We start from the raw sequence: 14,196 nt of genomic DNA on the forward strand, positions 1-14,196 counted from the left end.
CAAGACTTGCAAACAAATATTGTGTTTGCGTTTAAATTAGTGTAAACCAGCCTGTTTTTCTTTTTTTATTCAGGTGCTACTTGAGTAGCACAAAATTATGGAGGTACATATCTGTGGTTTACTCCCTTCCCCTTCAATATCCATAACTTTAATTCTCAAGTCTGTTTCTCTGCTTTGTCAGCATTTAAATGCCATGGCAGAGGAGAGCAAACATACCTGCCACTTGCTTAGTACACACACCCAAACAGAAGTCTAAGTGCTTGAATAGCTGGAAACACTGACTAAAAATGTAAATCAAGCTGCACAGCCTATGAAGGGCCATGAAAAAGCATCAGCCACAGCTTCACACAGTGATGCTATCTGATAGTTTGGGGAAGGACTCAAAAGCCACAACAAAATACAATTGCAAAAGGGATTTGAGTGGGCCAAGTGTTATTGCCAGACTGAGTCTCAGACTGGGACATCAATATCCTGGCCCTTTTATCAGTATCATCTGTCCCTTTTAGGATCCTGTGCAAAGTCCAGTTTGCTGTCCCCTTTACACTGTCAGCACTCTGGAGGCTGACATTCCCTTTCCATTCTCTCTCCTCTTCCCCCTTCAGAAACTTTTGAGCTTTTGGCTTTCTTGGATGCTCTCATCTCTGGTATCTTCCTTATGAATTATTCAGGTTTACATTATTACTCAGTATGCAATACTATATCTGTTTCCTTCACTGCTTGTGTTGTTCATTACTGTAGTCATGCCTTGTGAAGTCAAAGGTCACAGGTTTTGTTCAGACTTTGATTTCTGCTGAGAGGGCTATAAATACAGAGTGGACCATGTTACCTAATTTATGCATAGGTAAATGAAGATTGATCTGGAAGCAATTTCTAGAATTTTTTCATCCAATATCATTATAGATCTAAGAATTTTCTTAAAAAGGATGTTTCATCAAGAAGCAGAACTTGAAAAATTTTAAATGGAATTATTGAAAAGTGTACAGCTTCAAAATATCATAGGAAAATATAGAATTCAGTGATAATTTTAATAGGAAAATATCAAAATTAAATCTTGTTTACTTCTTCATTTTGCTTTTATACCTTTGAAGCTTCCTGTTAAAATGTTATTTTGTATAATGGGACTTACACTATTCTATATTGATAAAATAATTTCTCTTACTGAAATGCTTGGGTAGTTTCATGTCAAGTTTGCTGCAGACTTTCATTCTTTGTGAACACCTGTATACCTGTTTTTGCTCTCACTTGATCAAAGTCCTCCTCTGATCCCTCAGTTTTCACAAAAGATACTAAACTGTTTGATCAGCTATTCTGGATGTAGTATCTGGACCCACACTCTTTTTTAGGTATTTGCAGAATAGCTGGAAGTCTGTGTTCAGGTTAGGGTTTGATGCTGACAGCCAATTAAAACTTGGGGATGGCAACAGTTTGAACCAGGAACTGTAGTACCAACATTCTGTTTTCCATCCAGTAACAAAAACTTTAAAGTAACACCTGTTTTTCTTATATTTTTTTTATTTCTCTGTCCCCACCCAATGTTCCTAGGAGGAAAGAAACAAGTAAGCACAGTGAGACAGTTTCTCCTGTGGCTGAAGGGTTATGGATCAATATCAGCACCCCTGAACAGAGCAGAAGTTGCAACAGTGAGGGAAGGGAGAATCAGGAATTCCATTAGGAGCATCCCTCTCCTCTCTGGCAGAGCCCTTGAAAGACTCGAGCAAGTGCTTCTGGCTGGTGTTCAGAGGGTTAAAGCAATGACCAGATAGCAGCCTTTTGGCACCAAGCTCCTCCTCAGCAGAAGGAAGGATATAGCTGTATGAACAGCCTGCTTAACAATGGCTCACATGTCCCCAGGGAACCGCCTGCAAATAGATTTCATCTTGCTTTCTCTTGTACTTTTCAGAGCTTCCTGTTTTCTCACGGTCCTTTTGGACAGTTTACAGTCTTTCTCCCTCTCCCTCTCTCTTTGAGGAAAGGAACACCCTTCTTATGAAGAAAAAAAAAAAAAAATAAGAATGCAAGGGAAGGAGAGCACAGCAGTGGCCTTTCAACTTCACCACATGCAATGGTTTTCTTTACCTTTTTTCTCACAGCAAAAGAAAACATGAAGTTTTCCTATGTGTCTAATCACAGCTAAGCACAGACTATCTGAAGTGAGAGAGTCTCAAATCGTTGTCCCTTCTGTTTCCTTATCCAGCTGCAGCCTACATCTGTGTTTGACTTTTCTCTGAAGAGTGAACTTCTCTGTGGCATTTAAAGACCTATGCCTGTGATGCCTTGTTTATTTCTGTTTCAATAATAACACTGAAGAGTTCTGAAAGTGTTGCACCCACTGGTGAAATGGTGCCAATTTTGATTTGTACAGGAAGCTTCTATGAAATTTACAATTTATTTTAATGATGAAGGCAGCAATGTTTCAGTGCTCCAGTAAAGAATGCAATGAAGTTTTCTGTAGCCCAGCTAAACACACTTTGCAGCAGATGTTTTGAAATCCATTTTTTGTCTTATTAAAAATCATAATCAGAACTCAAAACTGAACAAAATGAGAGAGGGAAGTCCTCTGGGAAAAACCAGAACGGACTGAAAAATCTAGAGGGGTGGTACTTTATGTAACGGCTTAGGAAAACAAAATCTGACGTTGAACTTATCCAGCTTTTATAGCTAACTGAAGCAAAGTACTAAGTAAACCATGCTGATCCTCCTATCCCAAGATCTCTCACCTGAGATTTCTGTGTCCCTGAGTGCTAAGGTGCTTTGTGGTGAGTTTTGCTGGACCTCCCTCCCATGCAACCAGCTCAGGGTGATCTTCCGCACTCTGCTCATCAGTGCTAAAACCCCTGCTCTGCCACAGAGGAAGTTTTTTTACTTCTTAGTAAAACAAACCCTCTTAGTTTGGAATGCCCGCTTAGGCTGTTCTTCAAGAACTATCTGTGAACGAACATTAGCTAGGCCTGAGCTGCTGTCTTATAGCACATGAGCCCAAACCCTCCTTCGTTCACCCTCTGTATCATGGGCTTTAATCTGAAAGTCATCTTCAGCCTTCCAAAAAGGGTATGTTATCTGCAGACATACAGAGACATCGCTCTGAAAAACAATTTTCCTATCTGCATTTCTTTCATTTTCCTGCCACACCTCTCCACTCTAGTACCATTTCCTCATGTCCCCAGAGGAGATTTCAGGACAAGAACCCATTACACATCCCTAAGACTATGCCTGACTTTGGGTAAAGGAAAACCTACACCCATTATTCAGAGGCACACATTTTTTTGTGCTGTAAGGACTACCTTTTATGAAGTCCCCTGTCTTTTCATTACCAAGAAAGAAAAATAAATGTTGCCTTGACAGCAACTGAATAAATGGTTCTACAATTTAACACTCAATACCTTATAAATATATTTGCATGAAGTACTCTAGCCATGCACTTGGCCAGCCTGATTCTCCTATCAGAAAGCAAAACCTGGTGAGAACAATATAAGTAGATAACTGGAAGCCTAGGAGATGTTAGAGAAGTATTATTATTGGCATTCTTGTAGCCAGAGAAATATTGACATTTCATATGTTGTTCCAGGGGCTGTCAATATGTAATCATCTTCTGTTCTTCCTTGCAAATTTTCTGTTCTCCTAAGTCCTTCTTCTTTCCTCCTTGTTCCCTCCCAGCATTTTGAGAGTAGTTTTTTTGTGCATTCATTTCCACAAATTTTTGTCATCTGGCATATCAGCTTTCTTTGAATGCAGAGAACAGACAGTCCTCTTTCCTAAGTGGATGGATGACTCCTGGAATCAGAGATCTTCAGAGATCAGTCATTTTCTGTGACTATATCCTCGCCCTCACACACAATTTGTTGGACATATCGCTGATAAATTGATTTGCTAGAATGTTCATTTCAGCAGAATTGTAGAGAACAAATAATGGAAGAGGACTTCTGTAGCTTAAGCAAATATTTTTTACAAGCAAGTGAAAATGTTGAAACCCTCTTTTTACAACATTGACTCAGCTTTAATTTTTATTTAAAAACAATAATCCTGTACATTTTTATATTAATAAACTCTTTCCCTTTTGCCTCAAGAGATGGTTTAAAATGCAATGGATCCACTACTATTTCACCAAGGATCATTCTACTATCTACATTCATCCAGATATTTGAGGTGATGGCTTTGCAATGTTGAATCAAAAACTACTGTAGCAGGCCTTCTTTGCTACCAAAATATATTAAATCAGAAGTCAGACTAGACAAAAAAGTTGGTGGAGTAAATAACTCAATAAATGCTCTTTATTCATTTACTCCCAGATGAGTGCACTGCTTGATGGAAGTTTCAATTACTCAGCCAGTGATTCTGGCTCATATAGTAATAAATAATGTTAAAAATACTAAAATAATTTTGTCTAAAATAATTTCAAAAAAATAAAGAGGAAGTAGAAAGCAAACACAGAAGTTTGCAAAGGATGGAAATTGTGACTTGAATATGAATAAAATTGTAAATCCCGATTAGAAAAGACCATAAGACATGTAATAACAGACACTTGCAACACAGATGTCAAAATCTCATGTCTTGAGAATTAATTTGATTTATAAGGGACCAGACTATAAACAACAACAATGAAAAAAACAAAAAACAAAACCCCTTATTGTTTCATCAAAGGGAAACTTGCAAGATCAATGGCTTGAGCTGGCAGGAGCCTGCTTCAGGGAAAGCTGAGTCATTCCTGCAGCCACATGACTGTTTAAATTCCAGCTTACTCCACCAGAGACTTTGAAACACAGAAGTTGGTAAACAGAAGATAAGAGAATGAGATAAAAATGGAGGAGCAAGAAACAAAGAAAAAAAGGACTTTCGTTGTCTAGCTTGAAGTAAAATGTGCATTCTGTTTCTGCTTAAGGAGAATTAATATTCTGCTTGACTGATTCACAGTAATCCTTCACTGCTTTTCTTTTGTATCTCTGCCTCTGCCTGGTGATATTCTTGATTAAAGGCTAGATTTATAAACCACAGATTAAATGGTTTACCAAGGCAGAAAGTTACACTTGGAATTTCAAGCCTTCCGGTTACTCAATCTTTCCTTACAGCAACATTCCCTGTTCTAGGGGAATCTTTGACTGCATGTTCCAGTCACCAATACAAAAGAAGTCACAGCAGTGCAGCAGACCCTAGATATATCAGACTCAACCACATAGTCTTTTCTGTAGGATTTTTGTTTCTATCTTTGAAAAATGAAATGCAGCCAGAAGCTGTCAGGGGTAAAGTTTAGATGAGTAGGTTCTATTTCCTTTTAAAATGTTTTTGCAGTACCCTTTTGAAATAATTATTTTCATTTTTCCTGTTTTTACAGCTGTGTGGAAAAGAATTTAACAGAATGCACAATTTAATGGGACACATGCACTTGCACTCAGACAGTAAACCTTTCAAGTGCCTCTACTGTCCCAGCAAATTCACCTTGAAAGGAAACCTAACCAGACACATGAAAGTCAAACATGGAGTCATGGAAAGAGGATTTCATTCTCAAGGTAATGTTTTTCATTAAGGTTATTCTCTAATAGATTAGACAATGCATATCAATAAACCCAAATCGTCTTTGTACCACAGATTCATGACCTTGCTGCATCCATCCAATGCTACCGGAAGGGATTAAAACCCATAAGCCTGGGAGGTTGTTATTATTACTCCCAGTACTAGAGATCAGGGAGCAGAGTATCGTGGCCCTTGTCTCAGACACCTTTCAGAATGGATATAACACAGTGGTACAGACCAAGATGCAGGAGTAAATGGAGTCTAAAGGAGGCAGTAATTATGATCACAAAGGAAATAATTTTAGCTCACTAAGATGCTGTTATCAGGTGTTTGGGAGAATCAGGTCAGCAGTGTGGGAGCAGATGATTTATCAAGCCAGACCAAGCCTTCTTGTAGTTAGGACCAGGCATCTCTATCCATCACTGTGAGAAGATGCAATATCTACAGGACCACTGAGCATCTCCCAGCATGTATGTGGGTACCTTGAGACACAAATGGGAGTAAGCTGGGGAAGACTCAGCCTTAGTGAGGATGTGATACATACAGCTGACCTGGAGAACTTTTGAATTACATCATCTACCTGACCGAAGATGTAGTTCCATTACTCTAAAAAAACTGGTCATCTTTTAAGGGTCTTGACTCCTGGAGGCTGACAGATCATACTATAGCAGCCATGTAAAAGCAGACATTTTTCCCCCAGACACATCTGTTAAGGAGTTTATAGTTTTTCTCTCATGTTTAAGGCACACTACAAATCATAAATTCATTCAAAGCTGACAGAAGAAAGAAATCTAGAAGATTTCATTAGCATTGCTCCTTGCTTATTGTATTCCTTTCTGGAATGAGAATGGAGGCCTGAAGGGTTGTACATCCAGGAGCTTTGGTTTTTCTGTATCATATTGACACAGATGATGTTAGCCAAAGGCCATAGGTTTAAGACACATTTTACAAAGAACCACATCAACAGAATGAGACATTCTCCTTCATCTTCCTGTCCTCCACCTGCATTTTGTAAAATCAGTCTTGTGTTTGCACACATGCCATTGCTATCTATAGAAGTAGGGGAATTAGGGAGCATTGTTTTGAGAGTTTGCCTATCCAAGATATTTTGCTTGTTAAGACTTTCTGGATAAATAATTCTCTCATGGGAAACATTTCTTGGTGTTCCTCAAATTCAAGCTTCAGGGCATCTCAGTATGTTTGTAAAACGTATGTCTTATGACGTTTGGCATAAGATTTACAAAGACCCTAACTGGTAAAGAGATAAATGGTCCTTTTTTTCTTTTAAGTCTCCTGCTGCACCATGCTAGTTACACAACTACTTGTAATTAGAGACAGACTTTTTGAGTGCACTTCAGCCCTTGAGTCTTATCAGACAAAACACAATCTGTAATGGCTGCACCTTGCTCACAGACCATGTTGACAAATACAACCTGTTGCAAAGCATCAGCTTTATCAAGTGAGGCTACATACATCCTGCAGAAACTGGATTCATTACTGACTGAAAAAAAAACCCAAAACCAAACTAAAATCAGCAAGTGGATTAGTAGTTCTTGTAGATAATTGCTTTTGGGTGAATTTTGCACCTGGTACTGTCACTGTGCTTTTAATTAGGATGTACTATGTCTGCAGTGTGTGAATCTTCTTTGGTTCATCCTAACACCCAGAGGATATTAGAGTCCAACAGATTCCTCCTGGGTAATGTCTGGATTTCCACCAAGAGAGAAAACTGTCAAACACTAAAACAAGCCAGGCCCAGGACTACACTCAGACTTGTACTGCACTGCTGAAAATCGTGATTTGTTTAGAGTGATTCCCTCAAGGCTAAGCAAAACGCTTTTGCATGGCATCCTAGTGCAAAGAGATTTTCAGTGCCACGAGTGTCTCCTTGGTCAATGAAAGAGGAAAAATTAAGGAGAGCAGAGGCTGTTGTAGATTGCTGAAACTTACTTGTCTTTTCATTTTTAAGTAGTAATTTTGAGCGAGTGTGTTCATAGAACAAACATGTTAATATATTAATAGTCTCACCCACTCCTCTGGGAAAAAATGTACAAAACTTGGGACCTTTTATATACTCTGTGATGCTTTAGATCAAAGTTTTCATTATAAAAAATATAGCAAGGAGGAAGTGGGTCCGTTCATTAGCAAAAATAGTTTACAAGAGACCAAACCACATCACTTCTATTCCTAGGCCTGTTATCAAGTGTCTGGCATGTAAAGCACTAGATTTTGTGTCTCCTGACCTGGCCATGTCTAGTATACAATAGTATTTCTTTCAACACCATCTCAGAGGAATTGCCATGAGATGTAAACAATGAAGTACTTGTCCATAGCTAAGTGGAAGACAAAGGTAAAGTATGAAACAGAAGATCTCCTCATGCTTTGTTTTTTTAACCAGGTATCACATAGTAAATTTTCCTGTATGTAAGCTGTTCCTTTTCTTCTCCCCTCGAATCACTAAAAGGTTTTGGAAGAGGAAGAATTGCTCTGTCCCAGACAAATGTCTTGAGAAGCTTGGAACAGGAAGAGCCCTTTGATCTTTCCCAGAAAAGCCAAGGGAAGGGAATCTCATTTCATTCAGATGGAGAGAGTGCCAAGGGAAGCTCATGCCACGAAGAAGAGGAAGACAACTGCTATGAGGCTGAGCAGTACAGCCCTGCCATGTACCACCATGATGACAGCAAGATGTACATGGCTCAAGATCTGTCTGGCAAACCTGAGTGCATGATGAAGGACTTTAGAGAGTCCTACTGCAAAGAAAAGGAAGAATTGCTGAGTGGGGGAGGACTGGAGAAGAGAAGAGGAAATTCAGACAAACAGGAGAGCCAAGGAGAGCGAGACCTTGCAAATAGCAAAGAACACCTCAGCTTTAGGTCCTTGGAAAAGGCCAGACTAGGCCAGTCTCTCTCTGATTACTTGTATTTCAAGCACAGGAACAAAAGTTTAAAAGAATTGCTAGAAAGAAAAATGGAAAAACAAGCAATGCTGATAGGCATTTAAAATGGGCATTTCAAAAGACCTGGAAAATGGGAATCAGATAATTTTTACTGTAAGCTATAATTTACCAAAACCTGGAAGTTTGTAGTAGTCTTTAGAAATAAAAAAGCCAAATTAATAAAAATATTTTAAGGTGAACCACAAACATTAAAAAAATAAAAGTAGTCCAAGGTCACTAAGAAATGCAATAGATACAAACAATTAACATTTTTATACTTACCTTTTGATGCACAAGCAGACAATGGGGTGGGTATAGAAGTTTATTTTCTTTTATCTGGGGTGGTAGAGACATGCGTGATTCTCTAGTTCTCAAAAAACAGTTTGATTTATTATCTGACTAAATATATACGAACACTTCTAACCATATATCTCAAAAAACTCTGAAAATACTAAATATTCCATGGTATAAACCAGAGTACTATTACGTACTTTGTGTGTGTAATGTGGATGTGCACAAAGGTGCTGTCACTTCCAGAACTAACACAGTCCAAATACTTTCATTTGCTGAAGTGACTGTTAGTTCTGTAACTTACAATGGGAAATGGGAAACAAATTAAGAATAAAATCTAATGACTTGTGAGATAGTGAAGGGCAGCTCTCTGAGGCTTTGCAAGGACTGGAATTTATTTTGGTCACAGAACCTTTTGGTCTTGCACAAGAGATGTTTGTGCCTTGCAATGTTTCAGTCAGTATGGGAGCAATCATCAATTCTTCAAGAGAAATAGCATGGGCTCTATTGACATTTTATTTTACTGTCTGCTCAGACCAATAAATCTAATGAGCAGTAGAATGTAACATCTGCAAGTCTTGCATGAAGTAATATGAGTAATGTTATTGAGAAAAAGATGCAATTTTACCATTTATGTCTTCAGTTTATCTTGGCTAGTGAGGATAATTTTGAAATAAACAGGCCTGATCAGGTTTTATTTTAGAATGTATACAAAAAAAAGAGCCCTGACAGGGCAAGCTGCACCTCACAGAGGAAAACTGGTTTTGGCTTTCCTGTTACTGGAGACAGAATTTTTATCTTATCAACATGGCTCGAGGCCTTTATGAATAATTCTACTCACTTTGTTATTACTGAGTGATTCCCAGCTTTTCATCCTCTAATTCCCGTATGATTACATGTTCATAACAAAGATGCATATTCCATTAAGCACAGTCTATTAATTGATGAATAATTTCACCACCATCTGTATCTTCAAGACAGGTGCCAAACAGCCCCACACCATCCTATTGCTTATAAAGAAATAAAGACTTAGCAAGTAATTTAAACATCTGTATCACTCTAGCATTCCTGCTAAAACAGTTAAAATCCATATATATGGTACCTTTTTTTCAAATATTACTTACTTCTGCACTTATTTGTGAAATTCTTGATTTGAAATGCCTTGCTATCATTCTTGCTATATATATAGCAAGTTATTATTAAATATAGTCATATACTTAAGGTTTGCTAAGGCTAGAGTCAAGTAGCTGCTGCTCTCTGCCATCACAAATAATCACCTAATGATGCTCAGACCTACCACTTAATCAGTGTTCAAAGGGCAGCAGCCCTTATGTCATATTAAACTAGGTTTGCGTAGTCTGAGATTGCAGAGAGTGGTTTCATTTTTCAGAGCTTAAACATGACATAATGAATATTCTGAATAAAAAGCAGAAAAAGCTGTTGGTAAAGAAGTCATAACATATGGCTGACTCTTCTAAATGTAATTAACTACAGTTGATATACATACTTTAAAATTAAAAAGGTATACCCTGTTGAAGTTGAATGTAGGTCACTTGAGGCCTAGACTTAAAGGTATCTTTCAAAATGAGGTGCATTTCAGAGGCAAATAGCGTGTTTTTCAGTGATTAGCTGTTTTATTATGCACACTCTGCTTTCTTGCTTCCATAGCAAGATATTGCCTCTTGAAAAAGGAGCCATTTTCTTTCAAGGAAGACACTGTGATCAAGCAGAACACAATAACTTTTAGAGTAATGTGTGTAACTGCATTCTTTCTTAACCCAGAAGGCAAAAGCTGAGCTAGAAATTCAGCATGGTCTAGGAGATTGTCTCTTAGAAATAGGAGAAAGTCCTTTTGTTACCTTCTTGGTAATATCTTGTCTCTGCCAAACAAAGGCTCCAGTTTGAGAACATGTACAGTCAAGAGCTGGGAGACATTGACTCTTAAAAATGTCTCTCTCCAGGTGTTGCATTTTCCACCTGTATATGATTCAAGATCAGTTCACTCCACCTTTGCAGCCATAATTGTTCCTATAGTAAGAGGAATAAGCAAGGAATCAGGAACTTGGTTGCAATTTCTAGAATTTCTAGATTATGTGAATAAATTGAACTTAACAAGTCCCTTCACTTTTGTGGTGGGTAAAGCAGAAAGGCATGCAGCTCTTCCTTTGCAAAATGCTGTTGTCTATGCATTGGGGAGTGTTATGGGACATCTAGACAGTCCTCACCAAGAAAGAGGTAAATTACATATCAACAGCACTTCAGGCAATTGAAGCAAAGGAGACATTTACAGCAGATCTCAGCTCTCAGTAGATAATATCATAACCACAAAAATTATGTCTACTGGAAGTATTCACTCCAGAGTTCCCTTAGAAACCATCCAAGAGAAAGTGCCAGACATGTTCCTAGGAGGAAATAACTGCAAACAGTTCTGGGCTGTCTGAATGGTTAATCCACTTTCAACACCATCACTGCAGCCCATTTGTCTACTTCTACAATCCCACTTCTCATTAGAGCAAAAGTAACTACCAACCACATACATCCAGGTGAAAAGGAATAGACATCCCCAGAATGGCAATCCTATTTGGGAATAGTTCATAATGTGAATCCCTTTGCTTGTATTCTTCCTAGAAAGCTGAGAACAGTCCATCACAATGAGGCCTTTGAGACTGTGCCCAGTCATAGTCACACTAAGCTAATTCACAAACACCCAAGCCTAATTCATATTAGAATAGTAAAGAACTCATTTAAAACCTTAACTCACCGGTCAGAGGAATTGCAAACAACAACTACGTTGAGGTAAGGAGACAGTGCCAAGTGACCCCAAGCAAAAAGATTAGGAGATGATTGTCCTCCCTTCTGCAGAACATAATGGAGCTGGGTCTAAGACACTTGCTACAAAGAGGCCTCTAGGGACAAATTAGAAGTGAAATAACAGTCTTTATTGTGAAGCACCTTGCTTTTCAAACAGAAGTTATTTTTCACGCTATTTATATTGGCACTGTTTCGGGAACAGACAGTAACAGCCTTTGCTTTTTAATAGCTTTGAAAATGCTTTATAGAAATTTGCTCTCATAATGAAGTTATTTCCCACTTCTAATTTTCTAGGGATTAGCTTCCTTATTTTGCTTTGAACAGAGGTCCTGCAGGAACACTGCCTGTGTCCTGGACCTCAGGGGATATTTTTTTCTTTTTTTTCTACTTCCTAGTCTGAATCTATCTACCTTCTTCTTGCTATGCTGTTGAAAAAACAACCCCATAGTTATCTGTCTCTTCTCTGATCCAAAATCTATTTGGATTTTCAGCTGGTAACACATAAAATTAAACCCTGTCTCCTCTTGGAGAGCACCAAAACAAATAAGAGCGGCCACAAACTCACACAACTGAGATGCTTTCCAGACTCAGAGAAGCTGAGATGCTTCAAGAAGCTATGCTGAGGGAAAATAAATTGGCGATTTCATAACGAGTCTAAGCAAGTGAAGGCATGTGGTTTGTTAAATTAGAGCTTATCCACTGTTAAGGGCAGAAGGGAAAATTCTGCAAGAGTATAATAGAGTAGGTGGATGAAAAATAAAAAAATTGGCTAGTAAAACCTAAGGGTAAAAAAATACAACATGTTTACTGAGAAAGTGAAGTTCTAGGTGACACTGGAATAAGCTGTTTTGAACCTGGCCACAAGGACTCAGCAATCTTCTTGTGCACCTGAGCAGTCCAGGCTGCTGGGCAGCCTTCAGTCTGTGAAAGCAAAGACAGGTGCTCTGTGTTAAGCATCTCAAAGGATAAAACACTTAATGACAGTAGTGTAATAGAAGTCTATCCTGTGTATTGTCCTGCAAAGCAAGTTTCTGGAAAGACCAAGTAATGCTACTGCAACCACCTTTTTTCAACTCTGTGTTGGTTTACCAGCTGTTCTCCAATTTCTCTCTTCATGTGGTGCTGCTGAACTCTGCTGTTATGAGTGTACAGTTAAGAAGTAATATAAGTACTATATTTATTATTTGAAGAAGGTTTTAATAATTGTTAACCATTTTGGAAATAATCATGCCTGCTTAGCTGGACAAGATGCAACAGAGCTAACACTTTGTACTCTTAACAGATTCTGCAAATAATGTGGTGTATATTTATTTCATATACAACAATGCATTCCTATTTAAAGCCCTGACTCAAAACATGGATCAGCTATCTGTGATTAGTTAGTTTCTGTCTTTCTATCTCAATAATACAAGCATGTACGATGTATTGTATTAATTTAAGCAAATAAATATGTACTGAAGAAGCTGCTGTGCTTTGTATTGAAATGGGTCTGGAGTTCTTGGCACTCTACCTTTTTTATCTAGTAAACACATGGGGCTGCTCTGACAAGGTCATACTTTACTCAGCTACACTGCAGGGTGGTCCTCTTCGTAAAGGGAAGCTTAAATCAATGATGGAGAAATAGTTAGAAGACAAAGGAAGGAGAGCTCAGGAGAGCTGCCAGATGCTTTGAGGTAGAGCAGTCAATTTAGTATTACAGGCTTCAGGAAGAACATAAAGAATGCTCTGGAATGATTATGGTATTTATTAAGTTGGTCTCCTACAAGCTAAAAAATAAAGATGCAGCCCTTATGGTAAAGATGTTTCAAAGATCTCCATCATGTGAAGAAAAAAAAAAAAAAAAAAAAAAAAAGAAAAAGAAGAAGAAAAAGAAGAAAAAAACCCCATAGCTGTTATACAGTTGAAATTAAGAAAGTAGGAAGCAGGAATACCTTTATTACTCTAGGATTAAGCAGAAAACTCTGAACTCAAGAAGGTCAGTGTAAAATGGAATCATAGAATAATTTGGGAGGGATCTTAATGATCATCTAGTTCCAACACCTCTCACTAGACTGGGTTGTTCATAGTCCTATCAAGTCTGGCCTTGAATACTTCCATGGAGGGGATACCCACAACTTCCCTGGGCATCCTGTTTCAGTATCTTTTTCTAATGGAAAGCATCACTGATAAGTGATGAGTTAACTCTTGGATTTTTTTGTTTTAATGAGATCCTGGTGGAACTGGCATCATCACATTTCACAGAAAACATTTTAAGCTGTTTCTGAGCACTCAGAAAAAGCAACTAGAATGCTGGCTGTGAAATAACTCAAGTACTGAAAAAAATAGAGATACTCAATTTCTAATTCCCAGTGGTACACATTTTAAAAAATACAAGAAAGCACACACAAACAGAAATACCTGTAAGAGGTGAAATGAAAGAGAACTAAGACTTTTTTCTTTCCTTACTTTGTTTTTCTCTCCTCTATTTTGATTACAGGTAGCAACCACTATGAAGTTTATAAACTACCTCTGCTTGAGGAGGATATGTTAGGATTGCTGTCTTAGGACTGTCACGTTCCAAAGTCTGGAAATGTGGAGGCTTTGTCTTAGGACTGTCATGTTCCAAAGTCTGGAAATGTGGAGGCTTTTGTTGGATCCCACTAAGACAAAATAAA

The 14,196-nt window shown here is 38.1% G+C and overlaps 1 protein-coding gene across 3 annotated transcripts in view; it reads left to right on the forward strand.

Moving 5' to 3' along the window:
- Nucleotides 1-13,004, forward strand: part of ZNF366 (zinc finger protein 366) — a 36,094-nt gene extending 23,090 nt beyond the window's left edge. For all 3 annotated transcript variants that reach the window (XM_071730032.1, XM_071730033.1, XM_071730031.1), the window contains 2 exons: nucleotides 5,327-5,501; nucleotides 7,970-13,004. In XM_071730032.1, coding sequence (XP_071586133.1) covers nucleotides 5,327-5,501; nucleotides 7,970-8,505 — 711 coding nt within the window. In that variant the 3' untranslated portion in view covers nucleotides 8,506-13,004. The remainder of the gene's footprint in view (nucleotides 1-5,326; nucleotides 5,502-7,969) is intronic.
- Nucleotides 13,005-14,196: the final 1,192 nt, after the last annotated feature.

This window comes from Heliangelus exortis, chromosome Z, assembly GCF_036169615.1.
Source record: "Heliangelus exortis chromosome Z, bHelExo1.hap1, whole genome shotgun sequence".
Classification (NCBI taxonomy): Eukaryota; Metazoa; Chordata; class Aves; order Apodiformes; family Trochilidae; genus Heliangelus; species Heliangelus exortis.